At 35.6% G+C, this 27,556-nt stretch overlaps 1 protein-coding gene across 1 annotated transcript in view; it reads left to right on the top strand.

Moving 5' to 3' along the window:
- The first annotated feature begins 8,866 nt into the window (after positions 1-8,866).
- The window catches only part of LOC121423425 (NADPH oxidase 5-like), a 68,985-nt gene continuing 50,295 nt past the window's right edge, over positions 8,867-27,556 (top strand). Inside the window, exons 1-3 of the mRNA XM_041618761.1 lie at positions 8,867-9,164; positions 17,858-17,949; positions 25,071-25,185. Of these exons, the coding sequence (XP_041474695.1) occupies positions 9,162-9,164; positions 17,858-17,949; positions 25,071-25,185 (210 nt within the window). The 5' untranslated portion in view covers positions 8,867-9,161. The remainder of the gene's footprint in view (positions 9,165-17,857; positions 17,950-25,070; positions 25,186-27,556) is intronic.

Below are 27,556 nucleotides of genomic sequence, written 5' to 3'. Positions count from 1 at the left end.
TGGAAAATACAATTAGAATTATTCTGTATATGCTTAAGTTTTGAACCCCTCATTTGAACATAAAGTATAGAATGAGTTCTGCAGGAGTTCTTTAGAAAGATAAAAAATTATGTTGCCTTGGTTACGCTTGAATTAAATTCTTTTTAAAATGTTGCAATGGGCTCGTTGCCATGGCAATAGCTTATTTCCCTGTAGAAAGGTAAATATATTGATAAAAATGTAGAATACAGACATGTATGATCATCTTTCCATTTTCAATTATTTTAAGGTACTGATCAAGATATGTTTGTGACTAGATTTATAAATATAACATCTTAAGCCATTGCCATGGCAACCCGATAACATCTATTCTTTTCAAAAACAACATGGATGACAAGGGTATGGAGACTATGGACAGGTGAAAAATTCACTTAATGTGCATGACCCCATTTTGGAGGCCATCTTGGATTTTTAACATATCATTCCATTGATTGTCCTTGTAACTTGTTCTAATGCATTAAAAAATTGTTTTATGATAATGGTTGAGACATCAAGATCATATTCCCCAGACAGATATTGAACAAACTATGTCCTAATTTATTATTTGACTCTTGTAACTATGGTTTAGACACCAGAATCACATTTCACAGGCGGATATAGAATGATCTACGTCAGATTTGATTAAAAACAGTCAATTTTAGACCCCATTTTTGTAAGTCACCTTGCGTTTTTTTACATACCAGACCAATGACTGTCCTTGTAACTTGTCTTAATGCATTACACGACCCTTTAAACTATGGTTTAGACAGCAACATAATATTCCCCAGACAGATATTGAACAACCAATGTTTATTTGTAAGTAACATTAGATATGGTTTTACAAAACTTTTTTTGTAAGCCATCTTGGAAATGTGGACATACTAGACCACTGACTGTCCATGTAGCTTGTCCTTATGTATTGACCCTTGAAATAACAAATCATATTCCCCAGACAGATATTGAGCAAACTATATCCTAATTTATTATTTGACTCTTGAAGCTATGGTTTCAACACCAAAATCATATCTCACAAGTGAATATAAAAGGAGCTATTCCATTTTCAAGTATCAGCAACCGTTTTAGAATAGTTTTTGGAAGCCATATTGGATTTTCAAACACACCTGTCATTGTAACTTGTCCTAATATTGTTAGACTCTTGAAACCAATGATTTAGACACCAATATATCATCCTCTAGGCCAATATGAAATGAGCTATGTACGCTTTAGGTATCAGCAACCATTCTAGATTCAATTTTTCGAAGCCATCTTGGATTTTTTGGACATTCCAAACCACTGGCTGTCCTTGTATTTGGCCAAATGTACTACTTGATCCTTAAAACCAATGAATAGAAACCAAATTAAAGCCATTTTATCAAGTAATGGATAAATTGTGGATTTTTAGCTCGCGGCAGCCAGTGAGGGCATCATCTTGGAACACCCTTGAGTGCTTAAATTATTTTTAACCTTTCAACCAGTAAGGGTATTTTTATCGTATTTGACCAGTCTACTTTTCATGTAAAATAACCAGTGAATAGATTAAACTTCGTGTTGTATAGATTCAAACGTTACTTTAAAAATTATCACAGTATTACAAAATTTTCTCCGTCAAAATCAGCAGTGTAATTTTGAGGGGGCCAGATATGACGTATCGAGCAAAATTTACTTTAAAATGTTCTCACCGAGCCAGCGACAGAGCAAAAAAAATCATTTTGTTTTTCATTTTGGGTACATTATTCGTAAAATAATATTTCATCCATCTCTCTTTCACTTTCTCTTTATTTTTTTAGTAATTATTTTTTTTTTTGGGGGGGGGGAGGAAGGGTTGCTAAATTACTGGGAATTTTCTTGAAACTTTCCATGGGAATAAATTTGACTTTTGTGGGAATTTTTTTAATTTTTGGCAATTTTTAGGAATTAAAAAAAAATGATGGGAATTTTTAAAAAGTAACAATTTTCTGATATTTATATGCAGGAAATAGGCATATCCTGGCAGATGATGCTTAATAGTGCTTTGCTATCATATTTCAAGCCAAGTATGCTAAAACAGTCAGACAAGGCATGATTTCAATGATCTCCATGTAAAAGATGATTTACTGTATTTACCTTGATTTGGATATCAAGACCATGTCGACTCCTTACATAGACCTAAGATTTTGAGTTATCAACCCCTATAATCCCCTTATATATTGATATGTTGAACAGCTTTAAAACACATTTCACCCCAAGACGCTTTCTTCAAAATGGCCGCCTGCGAATACTTTGAACGAAATTGTCCAGCATCGAGTTTCGGGCATTTATTTGAGCCCACAAAACTCTGATACGAGTTTTGTTGGTCTTATTTCGATGCCATGTATAATGAAACAAGATTGTGCTTATCATTTAGCATTTTTATGTTCAGCACCCCCCTAAAAGGGGGAAAATAAATGAATAAACATATTTTTATCGATATTTGTACTTTTCTGGAGCCATTTGCAACATTGATATTCATCTTTATGTTCAGCATTACAAAAACATAAGTATTTTTGTCAACCTAATGGAACAATGCATAACACTTAATGTAACTCTTGTTCAAAATTACATGTAAAAGAGCAGGTCCAATCTTGTGCATATTAAGTTAATTTTATTGTATTTTCCGTCTGTCCATTATTTTGTCAGCTATAGGTTTTTGGGGTAAATTAAATGTTATGTTATTGCAATATTAATGCCTCAATATGTTTTTATAAACAACAAAAATGTACGCGTATCTTTGGCACCCTAACTTTAGTAAAAATAAATGAAATATAAGATTCTACTAGGTATTTTTTTAATCAAAGATGGTCTTTTCTGGAGGAAAAATGATCCGTTGCCATGGCAACCGAACACACATTTGCAAACATTGATATCATTAAGTTCAACCGTTACCAAGGCAGCATCAGTTTTATCATGCTATTGTACTCATGCAGAACACTCACTGTAATTTTTGTTCAAAACTTAATGACTGTTCAAACATTATGTAGATTAAGTAAAATTTTATTTTACATTCCACCTGACCATTATCATTTCGGCTCGGTGTAAAAATGGCAGAGGTAATAATGGCAGAGGTAAAAATGGCAGAGGTAATAATGGCAGAGGTAAAAATGGCAGAGGTAAAATTGGCAGAGGTAATAATGGCAGAGGTAAAAATGGCAGAGGTAATAATGGCAGAGGTCATAATGGCAGAGGTAAAAATGGCAGAAGTAATAATGGCAGTGGTAAAATTGGCAGAGGTAATAATGGCAGAAGTAATAATGGCAGAGGTAAAAATGGCAGAGGTAAAATGGCAGAGGTCATAATGGGAGAGGTAAAAATGACAGCTCTAGGTAAAATATGGCCAGCCGTAAACCCCCATGCAATGAATCAAAAAGCCCCCGCATGTACATAGATTAAATTAGAAGTGCATTTAACGGTTAGGCATTTCATCATATCATTATGTCTTTATCGGCCTAACAATGCTACGAATTCTTTGGAGGTGTACCGTGAAGGCTTTTTAAAAGAAATCAAACGAGAAATATTTTTTCATTCAATTCATCAGGAGCAAAATGAAACTGCACTATTCTCTTTCATCATTTTATGACATTTCTTTTTGTCTGGCTTTTTTTTTATATAAAGTTTTGCCAGGTTTACCGATACAAAGAGGTGGAAGAGTAGAAATAAGAGAGGTGGAGAGACGGAGAGGGTTAGGGGTGGGGAAAAACATAGAGAACATAGCGGGGAAAGCTTAGACGTTGAAATTGTCACGAATGATTGGGGTTAAATATTATGTCCTTATTTGTATTGTCGTCTGTACTATTCTTTTTAGATATTTGAATGACAATAAGCATGCGCTCCCAGACTTGGCACTGAATATGTAACTGATTATGGAAATTAATAATCTTGCTTTGACTGGTAAACCAATTTGGGGTCGATCGAGGGGGACCATCTGGTTCAGATTCTTTGCATAAAAGAAGACACTGAACCTTCTTTACCACTGCATCCAATATGATATAGACGGCTTGATGGTTATTACCCTTGGAAGCGGAAGTGCTGTTGGGTATTTTGTACACCATAAGCAGCACCGTCTTGGTAATTAGCTTGGTATGCTAAAAAACATTGTTTATTATCTGATTGTTATTATATTTGTTGTAATTCTATTTTCTGACCCAAAAGAATTTTTTGAGTCATTTTCCCCCTAACCAAATCCCCTTTGATTTTAGAGTGAAAACTTTTTTCTTCTCGGCTTTTTAACAAACCAGCACCCCATATCTCTTTCATTTTTGCTTATGCCATCTTTATCTTTGCCATTTTCAACTCCGCCATTTTTTACACTATTAGAAAATTTATACTTAAAAAAAAAAATTGCTGCAACAGAGTCTGGAGAACACCTGTAATCTCACTGCACTGTGTAATCCTACATGCATGCATTTGTATAAACTTACAGAAAATTGGTATTCTGTGCATGTACCCTTACAAATTTATTGTAATAAAACTGTTTTCCCTTTTTTAAAAAACATACCTGTTCTGTAAAATTGTAGCAAAATTATGGAAAATCCTCCTGTTATTATAATCTTCAAAATTTTTTTTTTTCTGTAAAACCTGTTTTTTTTTATTTTTCTTCTGTAGAATCTACTGTTTTTTCCAATAGTGTACCTCGGCCACTTTTACCTCTGCTATTATCACATCTTCCATTTTTTTTTACTCTTGTCATTTATGTCTCTGCTATTTTTATCTCTGCTGTTCTTACCTCTGCCATTTTTACCTCTGCCATTTTTACCTCTGCCAATTTTACCTCTGCCATTTTTACTTCTGCCATTTTTACCTCTGCCATTTTTACCTCTGCCATTTTCACCTCTGCCATTTTTACCTTTGCCATTATTACCTCTGCCATTTTCACCTCTGCCATTTTTACCTTTGCCATTATTACCTCTGCCATTTTTACTTTGCACCATCATTTCAACAGTGTAATTTTTTGTATTTATAAATTACATCTTAATCTCAATGGCTGAAGATGTTATCTACATATTAACAAGAAGCATATATGCTTAGCACCCTAAAATTAGGTGAAATGAAAGAAAAATCTAATTTTACCATGTTTTTGTTTATCAAAGTTGCTTATACTTTTCTGGGAGGAGGGGAACATTTGAATTACTAATATTTATCATTAAATTCAAGTATTACCAAGGCAACATCAATTTATTATTCTAATGAACTCATGCAGAATACTTAGTAAATTTTTTGTCCAAAATTAAATGACTGGCCAAACCTTTCACACATTGAGTTACATTGTATTTTCCACCTGTCCATGATATTGTCATCCAAATTAATATTTTTGTAAATTAGATATTATTTGGTTGTCATGTCAATAGCTTTAGATGTTATTTAAACATTTCGCACCAAACATATCGATGTTTAACACACTAAGATTAGGGGAAATGCAAGAAAAAAATTATATAGTCCTTTTTTAATAAAAATTGGTACTAAATGATCCTTTGCTATGGCAACAGGCCATTTGCAACATTGATTTTTATCCTTGAATTCAAGTATTACCAAGGCAACATCAATCTGAATCATTCCAATTAGTTCATGCAGAACACTCACTGTATCATTTCCCCTAAATTAATTGATGAGGTCAAACCTTACGCATGTATATATAAGTTAATGTTTATTGTACTTTTCACCTATCCATAATCTAGTAATCCCTGTTGTTTCTTTTTTAAAATTAGATGTTATCTGGTTGCCATGGCAATGACTTAAGATGTTATATTTATAAATTTAGTCACAAGCATATCCCGATTTGTACCTAGAAATGATTGAAAATGGACTGATGATCATACATGTATTCTACATTTTTATCAATATTTTTACTTTTCTAGAGGGAAATAAGCTGTTGCCATGGCAACGGGATCTTTGCAACATTGTTTTTTTTAATTTAATTCAAGCATTACCAATGCAACATAAAGTTTTACCTTTATAAAGAACTCCTGCAGAATACTTTCTGTATTATTTCCCCTAAATTAATTGAGTAGGTCAAACCTTATGCATGTACATACAAGTTAATTTTCATTGTACTTTTCACCTTTCCATAACCTTGTCATCCCTGTTATTGTTGTTTTTAATTAGATGTTATCTGGTTGCCATGGCAATGACTTAAGATGTTATATTTATAAATTTAGTCACAAGCATATCCCGATTTGTACCTAGAAATGATTGAAAATGGACTGATGATCATACATGTATTCTACATTTTTATCAATATTTTTACTTTTCTAGAGGGAAATAAGCTGTTGCCATGGCAACGGGATCTTTGCAACATTGTTTTTTTTAATTTAATTCAAGCATTACCAATGCAACATAAAGTTTTACCTTTATAAAGAACTCCTGCAGAACACTTTCTGTAGTTTTGGTTCAAATGAGGGGGTCAAAACTAAAGCATACAGATTGAGTCAATTCCAGTTGATTTTTCCACCTGCCCATTTTCTTGACAACCATGTTATTTTTGTAAATCAGTTGTTATTTGGTTGCCATGGCAACGGCTTGAGATATAATTTATACATCTAGCAACCAAAATATCTTTGTTTAACACTGTAAAATTAGGGGAAATTAAAGATAAATCATATTCTACAACTTTTTTTAATCAAAATTTTATTTTTCTGGGGAATAACAAGCCGTTGCCATGGCAACGTACCAAATGGAACTATCTTGTTGATTTTGAATGTTTCTAAATGTTATATATATTTAATTAGAAGCTTGAAAATTATCATTTTATTCATCTATATCATGTTTATTTACCATTTACATGGGAATGTATGTCATTTTTGAGAAATTATTCCGTTGCCATGGCAACGGCCGAAAATGGTATTTTAAAATTTACCTCCCATCTTTAAAATAAATCTTACGGCATATACTAATACTTGTGAAAGTTTCATGCTTTAGTCAAATTTTGCACAATTGTTCGGCTAATCCGCTCTACTATAAGGGATTTCGTAAATATGTGGGGTTTCAAATTAAAAATATGACCTGCTGAGCTTTACATGATGTCAGTGCATGGATGCAATAATGCTTCCCTGATATTTTCACTGAGTATCATTACATGCTTCACAATTAAAGCGTCCATAAAATGGACCCTTATGATTGCATTCATCATTATCGCAGCAATTAACATGATTAATCGACTGATTATAGATTAAAAGATATCAGGTGATTCCTGTCTGACCTAAAGGTGTGAAATTATGATTACAGCATTAGCCGATGAAAAAAAATAGATCTTGAAAGAAAGTAATGAATCCATTTGATAATAGTTTGTATTGATTTATTTTGTTGATCTTAAAAAGGATAAATACAAGAAGCATACTGCATTACATGTGATAATGTATTGGCCTAACGATGGGATCGGCTCGAGTTCCCATTCCCAACCATACACTGCTGGTGGTAATACGTGGTTTGTATACAGAAAATGATAATTAAAACTAATAAACGTAAGATATAAGTCTTAAAATTGACGAGGACCTGCATGAACAGCAGAAATAGAAAGACACATAACGATAATATTAAGCATAAAATTGATGATAATTATGTATTAACTAATATTAAACATTTTTAGTAACTTATGTTAGGAGTTCGCAACTTCTATTAATTCGCTAATGCTATTTGTGACAGTTACTATGTGCAATGAGATGAAGACTGTAAGGGGACAAATCATTGACGAAAAATTAGGGGTACCTGTCTTCTAAAGTCTGAGTAACTTTGAGTTCAAAACTGTTCAATCAAAATAATTCAATGAATATCCCGAAAAAAGGAAAAAGAAAATAAATCCTCAACTTTTTTTGTGGACTTGTTGGATTAAAAATAATTTTATTTTCATTCCTGAAACTATGAATTATATAGATATACCTCGACCTTTTGAATTCAAGAAACGGGATTGAATGTCAATCTTTAAAGAATTGAATAATGCTTGTATATAAAGAAGTTTGATTGACAGAAAAGGTTGCAGGCTTTGTTAATTCAATGGGTCATTATGATTCTTAATCAAATCATGTTGACGATGACTATTCAGATGACCAATGGACATTATGCCGCTTGACCGGTAAAATATAACAAGAAAACAATTGTGTCTGAGCCGTTATTCTACACGTTGAAAGCTGCTTGGATCGTCTGTGATATTCATGCACTAGTAGGAAAGTATGGATTATATTTTTCAGCCATTTTGTTTGTCTGTGGGAGCTTTTTTTCAAACAATTATATGGCAGAAAATCGCAAATATATCAATTTGGCATCTTGTGAGTAGATTTTTTAGCATGTTTGTATCCATCATATCTTGTTAGAAACACCCTTCAGGGCGTTTCAGAAGCTTTCTGCAGTACAATATTTGACCAGCTTCGTAAATGGTGTGGATATATCCAAGGAGATAGAGGCATAGGCGGCGGAAGCGGGGGGGGGGACTGGGGGGGGACGTGTCCCCTCCTAAATTTTAGGTTGATGACATTTTTTTTTTTTTTTGCTTGTCAAAAATTTTTGGGGCGCTTGTCCTATTTTTTACATGTGTCCATCCCAAAATTTCAGGTGGACACCCCTAAATTTATTGGCTTCCGCCGCCAATGGATAGAGGTGATATCTCCTTGATATATCGCACATCGGTTTTTTTTAATACAAAGAATATCTTTTAATCACTGACATTGTAACTTGTTATTTACTGCCTTGAGATTACAGTAACTTCTATTCAGCCGTATCATTGATTAGCCAAGAATGCATTTGCAAAGGAAGAGTCCATGCTTGGCCGAACAACTTGAATATACATGATATACGGTAGCCAAGAGATGGTCATCACTGCTGTTTCTACAAAGTACCAATTTTCTTATGTCGAGGAGGTGGATCTATGAAGAATAATAGGCCTACTGTTGTATGGTGAATTAAGCGCGAGTTGTGTAACTTAAGTTCATGTGGTATCAAATTAAGGGGCTGTAGATAAACTTTCATCAGGATGATCATGGTCACCACTGGGATGACTACATGTATACATGTACTCTGATATGCCAGGATCAAGAACTTTGATATCCTCTCTATAGACCAGGCAAAGTTTTTGATGTTGCGGATGGTGATGTTTGTTTTTGGATCCATATTTTTTCTTCTTCTGATTGATACACCAAGACACAATGGTAAGTCTCGCTATATTTGTTTTAGTTTAATAACAAATAATAATAGTGGTAGTAGTTGTAGTAGTCATGGTAGTAGTAGCACTAGTAGCACTAGTAGTAGTAGTAGTAGTAGTAGTAGTAGTAGTAGTAGAAGTAGCAGTAATAGTATTAGGAGTAGGAGTAGAAGTAGTAGTAGTAGTAGTAGTAGTAGTAGTAGTAGTATAGTAGTAGTATATAGTAATACGGTTTTTAATATAAATTATAAAATTTTAATATAAATATCGGATTGGCAAGAATATAATATGGGATCTTAAACTTCATGTAAAAATCATTTTCTAGGCACTTCCAATGGGACTTTCATATTATTACCGGATATTATTGAAGGTGTAATTGAACTTAATCATTTTTCGTGAATGTAAAAAAAAAATATCTGAAAAAAATGTGCTAGATGTCAACATTGATATGACACGTTAGGAATGTGCAGTCTCAGTTCACTCAGTCTGTATCTTGAACTCTTAATATCAGAGCAGGGACCCAATTTATAATGAATATAAATAGTAACCACAGTCAAGTTGCGTACAGATAAGGGGCTCGGGGCGTTTGCCCCCCCCCCCAATAAAAAAAAAATCACGACCAAAAAAGAAAAAAAAACAGAGAAGAGGAAAGAAAAGGAAGGAGAAAAGTGTGAAATATCAGAGTTTCGAGTTCATCTTTATTCAACCCTATTTTCTATTCTTTAATAAATAAATATTAAAATAATACATCTTGATACGAAAAGGCCAACACACTTATTTTTGTTAAATCAACTCATTTACTTTATAATGTAGGCTAAGAAAGAATCTGATTCATCTTACATAATAATAACCAATATGAAACAAGCCCTAGAGCTGATCAGAAGCAGAAAAAAAGTGTTTTGACCAATTCGAAATTCTTTTGACTACATAAATGAATGAATGTATAAATGAACGAATGAATAAATAAATAAATGATTAGAATTAATTCATTTTGTTTTAACATTTAAATGGCTCAGTTGTTACTTGCATAGGGCATGTACTAAATAACAATAAAATCGTTTCACTAAAAACATACAAAAGGTATAATCAGAATATGATATGATTACCATGATTACAGGTCAACATGTACACCCCAACTCATTTAGATTCCGCTTCCATCTCGCTTATGAACGTGACAGAGATGTCATCATAATGGGGGTACATATTGTAATCAATATCCGAGGCAGCCACGCATTGAGGTCGCCCTCTTGACATGCCTGATATAGGTGTTAGTTTGCTTATTTATCATCTCTCGTGGGATGGAACTTTTCGTTAGGGCCTATACACACAAAAATAAAAAGTGCAATATACAATCAAGCATGGTATTGACAAAAGCACAAAATCATAACACATAAATCATAAAAACATACAATATTGTTAAAAACAAGGAAAATACATAATTGAAATCAAAGCAAAATATTATGAAAGAACAACAGAGAGACGAAAAGAAAAACTAAGAAAATTATTAAACGATAAGAAAAATATTAACTCAAAGAGAATCTAAACACAAACAGGGAGCAAGGGATTGGGGACGAAGTGAATGATACAGGCGTTGTTAACAATAATCATCAGGATGGGGGGGGGGTGAGAATGATTTTAAGATGTGTTTTAAAGGAATTTAAAGTGATACAAGGGGGATTTTCTTTCAGCAGAGTTCCATATTTGGGCACCCTTAGTAAACAAAGCATCTTTTACCATGATTTGTCTTTGGATGCGTTGACCTTAATTGGGGTTTTCCAAGTATTTATATAAGGTGTATTACGAACGAAAAATATATTGAAAATGTAATCCGGTGCAAGTTTGTAGACGGCATGGAACATAAAATGAGACAGCTGTTGATCTACGGTCTTCAAAATTATCAAATTAGAGGGTATTAGGCCTATACTTTATTTTGGTGGGATCAGTGGCGTAACAGGCATGGGGGCAGTGGGGCAAGCTGCCCCCGCCGGGCCCTGGCGGATTTCACCGGAAAAATAAAAGAAAAACGGGAAAAAGAAAAAAAAGGAAGGAGAAAGAAAGGGAAAGGGGAAAGGAAAGGGAAAAGTGAAAAGAAAACGAAGAAAAAACATTTTTTAATGGAAAATGAAGGAAAGCGTGAAAATGTTCGAAAGAAGAACATTTGAGGAAGAACATATCATGCATTAAAATGATTATGTAATGCGATAGCACGGTGGGAAATAAATAAAAAAAGATGACAAAATGACAAAAATAGCGGGAAACGAAGATAGAATGTAATTGATCAAAGAAAAGGAACAAGAAAAAAAATAATGACACGATCGGGCTGCCGTTTATTGAAATTAAAGAGCGAGAAAAAAGATGTACTGCATATGCATCATTGTGCTACAAGCTTGCTAAATTTTATGCAAATAAGCTACCGGGGCTGTGCCCCAGACCCCACGTAGAAGGGGCTCCTCATTTATAACCTTCAAATGGCTCTATAACGCCCCTTTCAATCACGTTCAATCACTGGCATACAGGGGCGGGGAGGGGGGATCTTTGTTCCACACCCAAGAGGAAATAAAAGAAATTCAATAGACAACGTGTAATGAAATTAATGGAAACAAATTGTTATTTGCTGAAAATAATGGAAAAGTGTAATTTCGATAGGCAATTTTTTTTTCTTGATATCAAGAAGTCAAGAAGTTCCGGGGGCTCCGCCCCGGACCCCAACCGCACAGCACTGCGTATGGAAGGGTTGGGCCATGGCCCCAAAAAGTTCTACAAACAAGGACAAAAAAAAGGAGGAAAGAAAAGCAAAGAAAATGTAAGATATGATTTTATTTACTGAATATAACGTAAAAAAAGCTCAAAGTTAGATTCTCATGAAAAGGTGATTTTTTTTTCTCGCTAACTTCGCTCGCTTGGGACTTAAATAGGGCAGCTTTTTAGCACATGTGCTATACTATGCCCATTGTTTCTTTTTTTTTTACTCTTCGCTACTACCGCAAAGAATCCCGTTCACAGTGGGGCACAGACCAAAAAAAGGAATCTAAAGAGAGAAGAGTGAAATATATCATTCTCTGGATATCATGTCAAAATCTATCACAAAATTAGATTTTTGTATTAAAAAGGTCAAAAATTTTGCTCGCTCGCTCAAAACCTTTAAAAGATAAATTCTGCCCGATGCACAATATCTCGCCTTCTCATAATAGTCGCCTCATTACACCATTATGACTGTTCATATACCATGATATGACCGGGATTTTTTTGTCTCTTGCTCCCCCCCTCCTGGCCACCGACCCCTGTTACTCCGCTGCCCCCCCCCCCAGAATTGTAGGTGCTGCCTGATATTCGCTCGCCGAATGAGTTTCATCATCAGCCTATTTTTCTCTGGTCATATTTCACCCTCCTACCCCCATTTCTCGGGGAGGGCGGGGGGGGGATGGAGGATACTTTTGCTCCCCCATTTTTGATGGGGGGGGGGGGTGGTCGATTGCCCCCAGCTTCCGCTTCCATTGCTCCTCATACCTTTTGTATTTGCTTTGATACATTTCATTTATGGTTATGTTGTTGTTTTGCTTCTGTTTTCGACTTCGGTTTTTTCATGACAATCCTGACAAATGAAGGCTTTATTCATAACTGTGATATACATCGACAGGTCGCTGCGTCTGAATGCTTTCATATGATTCCAGCAAGTGGGACCATTGGATCTCAAGGATCCATCGTATAACAATAGAGCTATTATGGTATAACCATCATGACTATACGTCGTATGGATGCCACGTATGGATAAACGGTATATTGGCCGTCTGAAAGTTGGGTTGGTCAAAGCAGACCAAACAATTTGGGCTTTTTTTAATGGATATTTGGTGAGGGGCCCCATTGATGCCTAACACAAGACATGTTGTGCTCTGACTCAGCAAAGATCTGGCTCATTCGTATGACATGCACGAGTTATTGAAATTCCTATTATCCTTCTTTTGAAGCCCCATTTCCCCTCCTCAGATATGGCCGCCACAGGTTATATTACCGCTCTGAAGTCTATCTACAGGTCTTTTAAGTATGGTACGTGAACTATACTCTTTAACGCATTGGTGAATGATCATAATAACATATCGCATAATACATGCTTAAAGACCAACTGGGTCTGTTTTCTGACCTCTCAGTGGTATAGAGGAATCCATGTAGGCGTTCCAAGTCTTAGTATATAGGACCATCCAGCTTCTTACCAGAGGCTACTCATCACCATCTTGTCACTTTAGACAGAACAATCGAAGTTCGATCTTTTCAAGATGTAGTTGAACCATTTTTGTTTTGCGGAAGTCGATGCATTTAGCTTTTAATTTTCATATTTTCATGAACCATTATAAATTATGTAGCTTGAAATCTAAGAATTGAAACTCGTTGTTCGGTCTTCTACGGTCCATCTATCATCCAATAGAAGTTGTAGCTTGAGCCACTTGAAATGCCATCAAGATACTGTCAATGGTGTTCCCACATGCCCAGTGCTCAAGTACAAGACTAACCGCGGTAATCGTCAGTCGGTGACAAGACATTTTGCTCCTGCGACAATTCCTCCGGCATTAATATCTCAGAGGTCATAGAATTGGAGTTAGGATTCAAATATAGTTTTTGGTACAAAATGATATAAATATAAGGATTGTTTTTAGTTTTTTATTTGTTCTGGGGTTTAAGTTTTATGTTTGGCTTATCGTGCAGATTTTCCATGGAGCAATTGTCGCCGGAGCAAATGTCATGGAACCCGTCAGTCTGTCTATCCACGGATCCGTCAGTATTAATGAATGAACCGCGGAGCCACTCATTAAGGGCTTTTGCGCCATGAAACCCTAGACCGAGGGCTTACGAGGGTCATTGACCAGGCTCGTTCTACCCTTTTTGCGTTCCCTTGTGTTTTTGGAAGAATAAGATGGCTGACATGCGATCTATGAATCGAGTTCCATGATGGATCTGGTTGACATATGGTTACGACAGGAGGAATGGACCAACGTCCCGAAGAGACAATAAGGAGTTTTCGCAATCACAGTGCAGACGTTTTCTGGAACGTTGAGAATCATTTGTCGAAAGCCCTTCCATGAAAAGGCAGAATTTGTTTATAAAAATAGCAGTGTCGTCCTGGACTCTGGAATCTGCTGTTCCGGTAACTTATTTTCGACAAATACCTCTATGCTTGTCATTGCTATTTGACGGGCATTTCCAATAGATTCTCCATTTTCCAGAACGCGTCTACACAGAAAGTGTTGTTGCGATAAAAAGGCGCTATAATAGCACGGATAAGATATATGTGAATGCAGCTGCAATTACAACTGATTTCATTTCTACATACGAAGATCAAAGGTTAATTATCACCAGTATCACCAAGTATGTCATCAAAAAATTAGATATGGAACCGTGTCAGGAACTAAACTTCGTGAAATCTTGAAATCTTGGCTAAAACCGATTACACTGAAGCTCACCCCCCCGAAAAAAAGACCCGACATCTGACAGAAATACAATGATTGATTTGCTAATTTCTCGAAAATATTTTGTAATTTCTTCCAGAAGCTTGGCCCAAATCTTTTTGTTTAAATTTATGCATACGTACAATTGATTAATTTCATTATCTTTAATGACAAGTTGAATGAGATAATATGTGACCAAGCACCACAAAATCCACAAAAGCCAATTAAGAGTATTTTTTTTGTCAGAATGTTCAAATGTCATTTTTTTAGCGTTTTCTGAAAGAGCATTCTCTCCCTTACTGTAAAGGTTTTGATGTACCAATCAAACATAAAGTACAAGTTTTCAGTGTTTTTATTAGACCTATATTTTTTTTCATTGTAATTAAGTCTTGCTTTCACGAAAAACTGAATATTCATCTCTCTTTGAACTCCTATAAATTTAAAACAGGATAACTTCTAACATTGATACTTGTTCAAACCAATGGACAGAATGTACGCGATGAGTGTGTGAAGCCAGCTGAAAATTCCTTTTATCGAAAATCTATGATTTTTTACCTTCCTTTTGTCTACAATACACAATAGTGGAAGAGGAAGTGCTCTTCAATAGCCTACTAATTTTAATCCCCATTTTCTCAAAAGAAGTGTTCCAGGGTAGTGAACATTCTCCTCTTACTTGTGTGGGTTACTTAGTATAGATAATTGTGCATGAGTTATATGTCATTATAAAGCTTAGAATCTTCCCTTTCATAAGGGTTATTTAACAAAAATTTCATTTCTGACGACTTTTGTGGGTTTTGTGGTGCCTGGTCAGTATTGAAATATTCGAATTTTGTAGAAAGAAAATTAAAGAGCCTATGGATTTATATTTTCTTCAATTACACAGCGATTCAAACATCTGCCTTGAGCTCCGACTTATTTTTGTGATATCAAAATATAAATAAATAAAAGGAATTATGACTTGGGTTTATGGAGCAGACAAATAACACGCAAGGTATACCTTTTCTGTTGTAGAAAATTAATACTGAAAATAAATTTAGCTTTCTTTGACACGAAATTATTTCTTTCTACGTCTACTTACATGTTTAAATTAAGAAAACAAAAAGAGGAACTTTGTAGAAGGTGGTTTAACCCCTTTATTATTCACGGTTAGTCTCACAACGAAAGCTAAAGAGGATTATAGTATGAGAAGCGTAACATTGTCAAACACATGCCTCGTCGACGATTGCCAAGTTGTCGATCTCGAATTATGCTCCCGGGAGTGTAGCGGTACGTCATTGCACTCTCTGATGCTTCAGCAGGCGATCGCCAGCATGTTGTTGGACAGTCCCTGAATTTATACGTTATTAACCTATATGTCATTGTATATACTCTTTCGTTGTCGTTGTCGTTTTTTTTTTTTTGGGGGGGGGTGTTTCTAGTGGGCAGAGTATTGATATTATGTCTTTATTTTATTCATATTTTATCATTATTGGGATTGTTACTAACATTATTTCTTATCATTGTAACTTTCATTGTCATTACCGTTACTGCATTTTTTTAAATGATTTTTTTTTCATCATTCATTTTTATCATTTGTTTTGTTATATTATCTTTTAAAATGATAATACTTTTTTAAAGGCATAATATGTTTCAGATGCGACACTCCTTGCGCTGCTCAATAATCATGATCATATTATTTCTCCTGCTCTGTAGTATATTATGCATTCAGTTGCGTTAGCATTTCAAGGGATACATGGAATAAGTCCATGGTCGGTACCCATTTAGTCCGCTGTGCAAACCCTATGCTAGAGGCAACATGGTTAAGGGGGGTCTGAATGAGAAGCATGTAGTTAACTTGAACCAGCAAGATTTACCTGTGTTAGTCTCGTGTGAAAGCCCACTTGTTGATCAAAGTTTCAATCAGGGTCTGTTTCTGCAAGACTAGTACCATTTTACCATACCCGGATCGAGTGTGGCGAAAGTGCATCATCTCCTTTACTTACCAAAAGGACGTTTGTGCCGTTGCTGCATTCGAACCCCCTAACCTTGTGCTTTATAATCAAACGACATACCTACGACATAGGACAAGCTGAACAACACCTCTTCTACCCAGAAATAATAATTTAAAAAAATAGTGTGTTCTAGATTCGTGGAGTATATAGAGGTGCTATATGCTATTAAAACATGTACAATAATAATCAAAACAGACTGATCTGTTAAAAGGAAATGTATTTACTTTATAGAGACTGTCAGCAATTGAATTCTGATAATTTTTTTTTATTCAATATTGTTTTTTGGGAAAGATCGGGTATCCGGTTTATTGTTGCAATCACACATTACGATATAAAAAAATATTCGAGACCGGGCAGAGCAATGTGGTATTTGACGGAGAACATAGCGAATGTGCCAACAAAACTTGTTAAGTTGGTCGCATTTTGAAGAAGTAAATTTTTTGAAGATCAATATCGTTAATTTTTTTTATTCTAGAAATGAATCTCTTGAACATAACTGTATGTATAAAGGTACACCGGGATGTTTCGAGTCTCAGGTTTTGTTCGCAATATCCCGGTATGTTTATCGTGTTATTTGTTGCAGTGGTCCCCAAAGTGCAGCTCCTTTCAGCCCGTGGTCGATTACTAAACATTCTATCATTCCTTTACATTTTTCCTCGGATTATAAATATCTAGAGAGTTTTCCTAACACGACGCAGAACGCTTTCAGAAACCTAGAAAATGTATTGTCAAATACCCTTCCTGACAATGAACAACCAAGATAAATGGTGAATCAAAACAGTATAGCTCGTCCTCAACGACATATTTACAATTCTTCGTCAGCTCCGAAACTTAGGACGAACCGTTTTTCGGTTCACAAATTACCGACAAAGACCTCCTAGCTGTTCATTGACATTTGACAGTTTGACGGATATTAAAAAATATATATTTACTGTGTTCTAGAATTCTTTCTTCGAGGCGGTGCAAAAACTCGATAATTCAATGTTGCACTGCCTTGATCCTTGGCCTTATCCTTGTAAGATGCCTTTGAGGTCTAGTTTTTTTTCCAATCCTTGTCCTTTGATTTTGGCATTGGTCTGGCCTTGGGTTTCCATGTCTTGGCCTTGGGGTTTGGAGCCCTAGCACTGGTCTTTTCTTGATGTTTAACATGTTTAAAGCCTTTACTACAACAAATATTACATTTTTTAAAACCTCCATACCATGTTAATTTCATGAATAAAAAAAGGGTAACCCCTTTTGACCATTTTCTTGTCGGGTTTTGTTTCTTGCAGAGTCCGAAACCAGCTTTGGAGTTTATCGAGGTGCAGCAGTATAGCGAGACATGTGAGGAGAACAACAACAATCAAGTAGTTATGACAAGATCGTAAGTGAAACATGCGATTTTAAATCATTTCTTATCAATGTTCTTCATTTAATTTTTTGCTATTAAGGAAAACTGGGGACATTATGTGAGCAAAACATAGGCAAGGAGATGCACTCTGTTTGAAAAACAATGAATTAAGTGTATTCATGACTAGATTGAAATTAGTTGGCGCATTATTTTGTCCCCTTTTTTAATAAGAATTTTCTTTTTTCTCCAGAGCATAAATCATGAAGTAAAGAAAAGCTATCGGAGAGCGTGAGAGAGGGAGAAAGGGAGGGGGTTAACGAGAGGGAGATATGGATACTGAGAAAGGGAGGGTGGTGGTATTTGGAGATGGAAAGTGAGATGAAGAAAAATAGGGAGAGAGGCAGAAAGGAAGATAAAGAGAGCATACGAGACATGGAGTGAAATAGGAAGAGATGGAAAGATGAAGTGAGATAGAGAAAGAAAGAAATGATGTGATAAGGGAGGGAGAGGGGTAGAGAGAGAGGGGGGGGGGTGATTATGAGGAGAGCTAGAAAGAGAAAAAAATGCGAGAGAGAGAGAGAGTGAGATGTGTAGGTGGAACATTTCGACATCAAATCGGCGCCATATCGTGGTGAATACGTGTTTGGCATGTGTAATTGGATTGTAAACGGGGCGACATTATTGATAAATGTTCATTTCCAACCCTCACGACACGTCATATGTTGTATTCATCACTCATGAAGAAAAAAAAAGTGAAAGCAAATTAATTTCAACGTTTACGTCGACGAAGGAAGGATTAATTAAGTGTAGGGTTAAACGGGCAGGTGTGTTTTTACTGTAAGAAAGGGGAACTATTTCTAATTCGATGAACCGGATCTCTTTCTGCACTTTTTCCCTTAACCCCGGGAAAGTGATGGGGCTGGGGGGTCTTAGCCCCACCAATTTCCCGGGGTTAAGCTTAGCCCACTTCGTTTTCACACGTGTGCATTCACACGTTTTAGCAAAGTGGGCTAGCACGGTAAATAGTACGGTACTATCTGTCCCTGCAAAACAAAAGCAGGGTTAGCCGGCTTATTGCGATGCTATCACCAAGATTGCGGTGTTAAGAGATGCAGTGTGAAACGAAACTGGGCTGAGGAAGAGTGAGGCTAAACATTATCCAATCACATAGGTCGAAATTACACGTTAATTGTGCTCTGCATGGTAAAATCATCAGTATTAATGAGCTGTATGATAGTCCCGGGTTAAGGCGTTATCCCCGGCTAAGCAAAGAGTGGGGTTAAGAAAGACAGTGTGAATAAAAAAAATAGATAGTATGGGGTTAACATGGTTAAGGAAATGCAGTGTGAAAAGCATATTAGAATAGGAAACAAAATTATGTATTTTGTTTAAAACCAAAGAGAATCATATAATTACAAATCTTATCAAGAACTCAATGTGTTGTGAAATATGAATATTGAGAATTGCTTGGGCGTTATGGCGTGCTACGTTGGGGGATGCAGAAGTTCGAGGTTCGAGCCCACGTTCCTCAAAATTGAAAGACGAGAGTCATATCTGCTCACATTTATAATCATATCTGATTTCCACACGTTTGTTATCCATAACATGCATAATAGATATAGCATTTTCATTTTGATGCAAGAGAAAAGAGCAGTGCAGATGTGCCGGGGATCGAACCGGACACACATGGTGCAGTCGGGCGTCTGAGGCCACTCATCCACGGCACCTCCCCACAAAACACGTCTGAAAACTCAATTACAAACATACACGCACTCTCATCCACACACAGAGAAAAGAAAGTAACGACATAAAATATTTAATATTCAATTCAATTCAATCATGGTTTATTTCGTATAAAAACAATACATATTACAAAGCCAGAAGGCTGAAATTAACATGTTTACAATAAAACGTTCACAAGTCATGGATAAAAGCAAACAATTACAATTTACAATGTACATAGATAATAAATAAATATCAAAGAGCAAGTGTACATAAAAATTCATGAAATATAATAGAATAGAACGAAAAAAAGAAATACAATGTTACAAAGTGATGAATATTAGACAATCAAAAATTCAAATATCAATTGGATTGAAATGGAGACTAAAACAATGGCAAAAATTTTAGTTGATTTCAAGGGTATGAAAAGAAAAATTTATTTAGAATTTAGTAAATCAATGTCTGAACGATAAGACTATTAATGACGACGGACCGTGTTAAGAGAGTTGGGGGACACACGCGAAGCGAGAAATTGATATAGTAGTAGAGGGGGAAAGATATTCCACCAGGACCAACAATCAATTGGATTGGTAACATCGAACATCGTGTGACTATTATTCCAATCATCACAGCACTTCTTTAAAAGCAAACTTCATTGGTATGTCCCAACGGCGCGTGTGTATCATTCTTAGTTAACATATTTTCCCTCAAGTACCATTGGTTCTCAAACGCTCTGCCATTCACTTTTAAGAGCGCCGGTAATTGATGCTGTTCATAAACAAATTGACATGAGATAAAGAAGATAGTACAAGGGGGTATAGGCTGGCTTGGTGAGGGGAAAGTTCATCTATGTTTGCCGGTCGTTGGCGGAGGAGGATGGTCTTCGATCAGGAGCAAATAGATGAAACATCTCAAGAGGATCGCATCTTCCGTTGCCAGCGTTACCAGACATCCAGGCAAGGGATTCTCAGAGCTATAGGGATACACTAAGATGAGTAAGACCGACATTCTTGAGGAGAACATTGTTTGGATTTCCCGCCACCTCGATTCTCTTAAGATCCCTTCGAGCGCTGGAATAGAATTTTTATACTTGTCCTGTATAGGACCAGAAGAGAAAGGTGAATTGTATTGAATTATGACGAGGAGAGGGAGTCTTTATGAGCTGGAACACCTTCTTAGCAGGAAGTGGTCTGTTCTTAGACGAAGGTTGAGCAGGTAAGATGTCATAGAAATAAGATGGGACTAAATTTAAATTGAGGAACAGATATTGTTCCTCACTTGGGAGGGATAGAGGTTAAACTATACCTTAAGCGGTGTCAGACTTGGAACACCTTTTGCAGGTGTAACTTGACACCTTTCTATAGTCTTAAAGGTGCTCGATGTCAGAAAAGGTACAAAGTGTAGATGTTCCCCACATGACTTTGGGCCTCATCTTAAACATAGATGATTAAGACATATATAGCTAAATGAATACATCCATGAATATGTAGCTATATAGATTAGATACATTATATCGATATATTGATTGCTAGCTAGCTATAAAGAGAAATATAGATAGATAGATAGTTAGGTAGATAGATATATATAGATAGATGGAGAACTAATGATTAATTGACGATGGATGAGGTGATTGGTACAATCAGTGATTGATGGATATGGTAAGTCACTGATTAATCAAATAAGATGAGTGACCACGCTTAAGTAAGATGAGGCAAGAGTGACCACGTTTTTAAATCGTTAGAATAAATATTGCACATGCCGTACTCACCAAGGAAACAAATTAAATCTATCACACCGAGAGTGTTATAAACTACAGTACTCCTAGATTATTGTTGTTTTTAATGTGAAAATGCATCTTATGAAATATCACTAGATTAGCAAAACTGTCCAGGCGGGTGTTTCATAAAGCTGTTCGTAAGTTAAGAGCGACTTTAAGAACGACTGGTGATCCTTTCTTATGGTAAATGATATTCACCATTAATGTTCATTGGTGATTATTTAGCGCGTAAGAAAGGTTCACCAGTCGTTCTTATAGTCGCTCTTAACTTACGAACAGCTTTATGAAACGGCCCCCAGTATATGTAACCTTCACCTTTCTTTTGATATGTTCATAATTGTCTCCTTTCTTTTATCTACTGCATCATGACATCTATAAATGCAAAAGATTTAATCTATAGTCCTGATCACACTCCTCTTGGAGTGATATTAGGTACCAATCCCTTTTGAGTGAACGATACATTGTTTAGAGTGTATTATGAATCCCTTTGGAGTGAAATGCATGTGTCTCGTCTTGCAGTTCACTCCAAAAAGAATCATAATGCAAGAGGAGTGTGATGAGGGACTAGATTCAGCTCTTTTGCATTTAGAGGGACCATCTTCTTATATAAAATACCTGCCACACTATTAAGTTAATATTATCATTTTTAACGCATTTATGCTACATTAATTTTATATGGTGCTAATATCAATTCATTCATCTGTTCATTCACATTTCAGTATACACTATCAAAAAAATTCTTCTCGAAAAAAAAAATGAAAAAAAAAATCCTGCAGCAGAGTCTCGAGAAAACATGTAATCTTACTGCACTGTGTAATCTTACATGCATTTGTTAAAATTACAGAAAACAGAAAATTGGTATTTGGTGTCTGTAACCATACAAATTTATTGTAATGAAGCTGTTTTCTCTTTTTTTAAAAAAACATACCTGTTATGCCTGTTCTGTAAATTTGTATTAAAAAAAATCTTTCCTGTTATAACAATTTACAATGATTTGGTCATTTCTTTTTGTAAAAATCTGTTTTAAATTTTTTTCTTCTGTAAAATCTGTTTTTTTCTTCTAACAGTGTAAGGTATATGGCCCATTCAACAAAATTTGAACTACCACGCGGCCCTGGGCACAATGTAATCAATTAATGAAGATGGAGACAGCCATGTGATATCGATAACGTAAAATTATAAAAATATATATATCATATTACAAAAGAATTCTTTAAAAAATCGAGTAAGAAATTTTTGGGAAATAATATACTTAAAGGGGTTCTCCGGGCTGAAAATAATTAAACCGAGTAACCAAGTAAAATTTCATCAAAATCTGATTGCAGTAACGAAGTTATTTAATTTAAAAGTTTATCAATATTTTGTGAAAACAGTTATAAGCACGTCGTAATGAATATTCCTTAGGTGGGCTAATGAAGCCATGTCCTCACTTTCCCTTTTCTTAGGTTATTTCACCAAATTAGAATTATTTCATGTTTTCATAATGTGTATATGTTATGTCTCCCTTATAATAAAATAAGATGCAGCAATAAATACATAATGCATTATGTAAGTTGTCATTCCAATAATTTTAATTCTTGGAGGACATATTATCTGAATAAACACAATTTCATATAATAAAATACAAAGGACAACAATGCTGAATATTCATGACGACATTCAAAGAACTGTTTTAATCCAAATAATGAAAATCTGTAAATTGTTATTACTTTGTTATTCCTTGTCCGAGTTTGATGATTTTTTTTGGGGGGTGGTGGAGGGGGGGGGGTCTGTTGTTTTTATTTTTCAGCCTGGAGTACCCTTTTAATCATCATCTGACAGGGAACTAACAATTGCAAGTCGACAAGTCTATAGGCAAAAAGCAAGAAAATTATTCAGTACGATTTACTTGAAAGATTTAATGTATTAACAATAGTCCACTTTATTTTATTCATAAGCATTTTAAAGTGCAATAATACAATGTGAGACACGACAAAATAACAAACATAATATAAAATTTTCATTAAAACGTGGGAAATATATGTTTAACGCTTGATCACCTGCAAAAATGTTTACTGAAAAATTGCATAGGCTCGTATAATGTAAAACCGATTATTTCAATATTAGAAAGAAAACTGTAATAATTTATATTCATACCTATATATCTTTATTTAATTTCTAATAATCTTTAAATAATATAAGCATGATAAGTGATATACAAACCATTCCATTATTTGGAGATGTTACATCTGCTTACTATGTTTAAAATCAAATTACTATTTTTTTATCCTAAATGCCCAAAGGGTGCCCAAATACATTCATCTTCCCAGGTGTTGCATATAAGCTTGTATAATATCAGAGATATAGCTTGAGAAATTACGTAAATGATTAGTAAATCTGTTGATATATTTCGAGTTCTCGACCTCGCATTTAGAGAATTCCATCGATTTGGAGCTGAAGTTCAAATGCATTACTTCATATAGGCTGATGAGGTTATTGCACCGATTAACAACTTGGCTATTAGATTTTTGCACCTGTCTCTTTGTCCAATAGTACACTTAAAACGGGCTTAAAACAGGTGAAAGAAATCGATAGTCGAAACACCGCTTTGAACACTGGTCGGATCAATTGCTTTTACAATCATTTACGTACATAGTGAGATCGAGTGAATGAACGTATCGGGGAAGTGTGAAAGTACATTGGATGGCAGAACAATAACGCACTTGAAATCACTTTCGTCATACCCGGGATGTGTTCTATTGAATCATCAACTTTTGATAGAAAAATGTTTGCATGGGCACGGACAAAGAGTGAACAAAAAGGCAAAGAGTGAATTTGCAAAGAGTGAATAGAAAGAGGATAATACCTCAGTTACATTTACCCTACGGCGGCCGTACGGCGAGTCGAAACAGCCGTTTTATTCATTTTTATTCAAACCACCTAGTATATAATAGCTTGCAAACAATGTTATAACGGCGGTGTTTGACTCGCCGTAGGGCAGCCGTATAACAAATGTGACTGAGGTGTAAGTGAACAAGTGAACCTGAAGATGAAGAGAGATGGAGAGAGAGGGAGAGCGAGGGGGGGGGGGAGGGGAAGGTGGAAGTGTGAGGGAGACATATTTTATTTGCATTGTTAACCAATAATATACCCACAATATTCGTCAATAATTGAAGTTATCTGCTGAGATCTGAACAAAGTTATTAAATCATTCTTTTTTTTACCACGAACATGATTGGGCCTATAGATAACAATTTTTAAAAAATATTATTTACTCATTTTACTCATTTTTATCATGTTTACAAATTTATTTTCTTGACATTCTAAAACTATTCAAGAATAATCAATCTTCATTAAAGCTGATGCACTTACAAAAAATTAACGGATAACTTTTTCCTTATTTTTCCCTTTCTTTTACATCTTTATTTTTCTTGAATCATGTTTTCGATATCTTCCTTTCGTTCTTCCTTTCTGTGTTCTATTCTCTCTCTTGGTCTTTCTATATGTTACTTTCATTCATTCCTTTATTTTTTCTTCGTCTTCTTTGTCTTTCCTTCTCTCTCTTTCTCTCTCTGTCTTATTCTGAGTTTATCATTTTTTCCTCTTCTTGATTTATTATCTCCTCCTTGTTTTTAACTTATTTGTTCTCCCCCCCCTTTTCTCATCTTTTATTCAGGCAAGAAAGGGACGAGAAATGGTTGGCAAAGTTGGAGAAGCGTTTTAATGCTATAGCTGGCGATGACAATCAGATTGATTTGGAAGAATTTAAACAAGCACTGAATGTTAAAAAGGTATGTTACTACTCAAAATTATTTTACCCTCTCAATTACAAAATAGCTAAATCTGTTGGGTGTTTCATAAAGCTGTTTGCAACTTAAGTTATTAGTGAGTTTATAAACGACTGGTGACCCTTTCTTGAGGTAAATTAAGCGCACCAAATTTTCGTTGGTGTGGATGTAGCTCCTAAGAAAGAATCACCAGTCGTTCATAACGTCGCTTGTATTATACTTACGAACACCTTTATGAAACACCCACCCGGACCCTCATCACACTACTCCCTGAGCAAAACGCGGGGCTAATCCCTTTGGAGCGAACTGCTTATGCATTAAGTATAGCTCCATTTTTTTAGTTAAATGTGTATCTCTTTAGAAATTTTCACTCCAAAGAGAGTTGAATTTCACTCTCCAACACTGCAGTGTTGGAGAGTGAAATTCAACTCTCTATGGAGTGAAAATTGTCATGATTGTAGAGTGAGATTGTCTCGCCCCGAGAGGACGGTCATTGGAGACCAGGGGCCCGTAACACAAAGCTTATAGCAATCATCGTAGAATGATTTTTTTAAGATTGATTGCTACAATGAATACCGATGTACAATTAATCGTAAAAATCAAGCGAACGGTTGATCACTGATCTTTGTGCTTCAGGGCCCAGATTATCTCTGATATATTTAAATAGTATATTGGCTATCCATCATGACATTGTTTGTCTTTGAGGTATGTTAGTAATGGAGTTGCGTTCTGTAGTGGTTCAGCCACTTGACTCTTAAAGAGTTTAGGGTTCCAATGCCATCCGGTGCTAATCTCCACCAAGCAGTTGCGGTATTATAAACATAAACGGCAATAAATGAGAATGATATATGAAAGGGACTGTAGTACTAATCAATACCAATATTTTTCTGCAGAGCAAACGAGCTCATCATTTTACTTCGATTTTTTCTCAGTCTAATATCAACTAAGTGATTCAATTAAACATAATTTTCCATACACCAATGTCGTGAATGCGTTATCGATGAGTTGTTGAATTGTGATGAAAGTAGCGGTGCAAAACATTTAGCCTTGCCTGTGGCGTGAATGCATTATGACATCATAAAGCATCCACTTATTAATTACGCTACAGACACCAACGAAACCAACTCCAGGGCCCCGTCTTACAAACAGTTACGATTGATACAATCAAAGTCAGCTGTATATGGAAATTCATCGATGTAATTTTTGTTCTACTGGAACTCTGCATGATGTCCTTCATAAACAAAGAGAAGCACACTCAATTTTTGAGACATTGTTGAATGTATGAATATCCAGCATTATCTAGTAAACATTTTGATCAAACATGTATTTTATTATGTTGATGTTGCCGGCTTTCTATAGTTGTGGTTGCTGGCTTTCCATAGTTTTGGTTGATTGGATCAATCACAATTCTGTGCAAGACGAGGCCCTGGCCGGCCAAAGTTATTACGTTATTTCCTATGGCATATAATCGGTCGATTTGTCGCAACCAATACGCGGACGCTTTCTGGAACGTTGAGAATCTGTTGAAATGTCCGTCAAGCCACAGTGGACAGCTGAGAGTGGGTTTTGGGGGTCGAAAGTTGGTGAACCGGGTCAGCATATCGTCCGAAGATTAGGAGCTGACGAAAATTTGCAAATATGACGTTTGTCCTGAGTCCTGGTGGGTGTTTCATAAAGCTGTACGTAAAGTTAAGAGCGACTTTAAGACGACTGGTGATCCTTCCTTACGCGCGTAACATCGCCAATGAATATACCATTTACCACAATAAAGGATCACAAGTCGTTCTTAAAGTCGCTCTTAACTTACGAACAGCTTTAAGAAACGGCCCCTGGTGGGTGTTTCATAAAGCTGTTCGTAAAGTTACGAACAACTTTACGCACGACTGGAACATGTTCTTAGGTCATAACTCAATTACATAGGGATATCACATAGCACAAGAAGGGGTCGCCAGTCGTGCGCAAATTAATTCGTATCTTAGGAACAGCTTCATGAAACACCCACAGCACGAAACTGCTGTTTTGATTCACCGATTTTCGACAAAGGCTGCTTTGTCATTTAGGGCCTTTGACATTCGCGTCTGGGTAAGGTTACACTTCGTAATTCCGAAGGTTCGTAATTCCGAAACACGTAAATCGCCTATACCTCGACGTTCGTTAATCCGAAAACGTAAAAGGGTTCGTTAATCCGAACATTTGTGGCGTTATTCCGAAGGTTCGATAATCCGAGAACGAAATAAGATCGGGTATCCGGTTTATTGTTAATCCGAAAACGAAATAAGGTTCGATGTTCCGAAGGTTTGTTAATCCGAAAACGAAATAAGGTTCGATGTTCCGAAGGTTCGTTAATCCGAAAACGAAGTAAGGTTCGTTGTTC

The sequence above is a fragment of the Lytechinus variegatus genome, chromosome 11 (assembly GCF_018143015.1).
Source record: "Lytechinus variegatus isolate NC3 chromosome 11, Lvar_3.0, whole genome shotgun sequence".
Taxonomy (NCBI): Eukaryota; Metazoa; Echinodermata; class Echinoidea; order Temnopleuroida; family Toxopneustidae; genus Lytechinus; species Lytechinus variegatus.
This window is presented reverse-complemented; position numbering and strand designations above follow the sequence as displayed.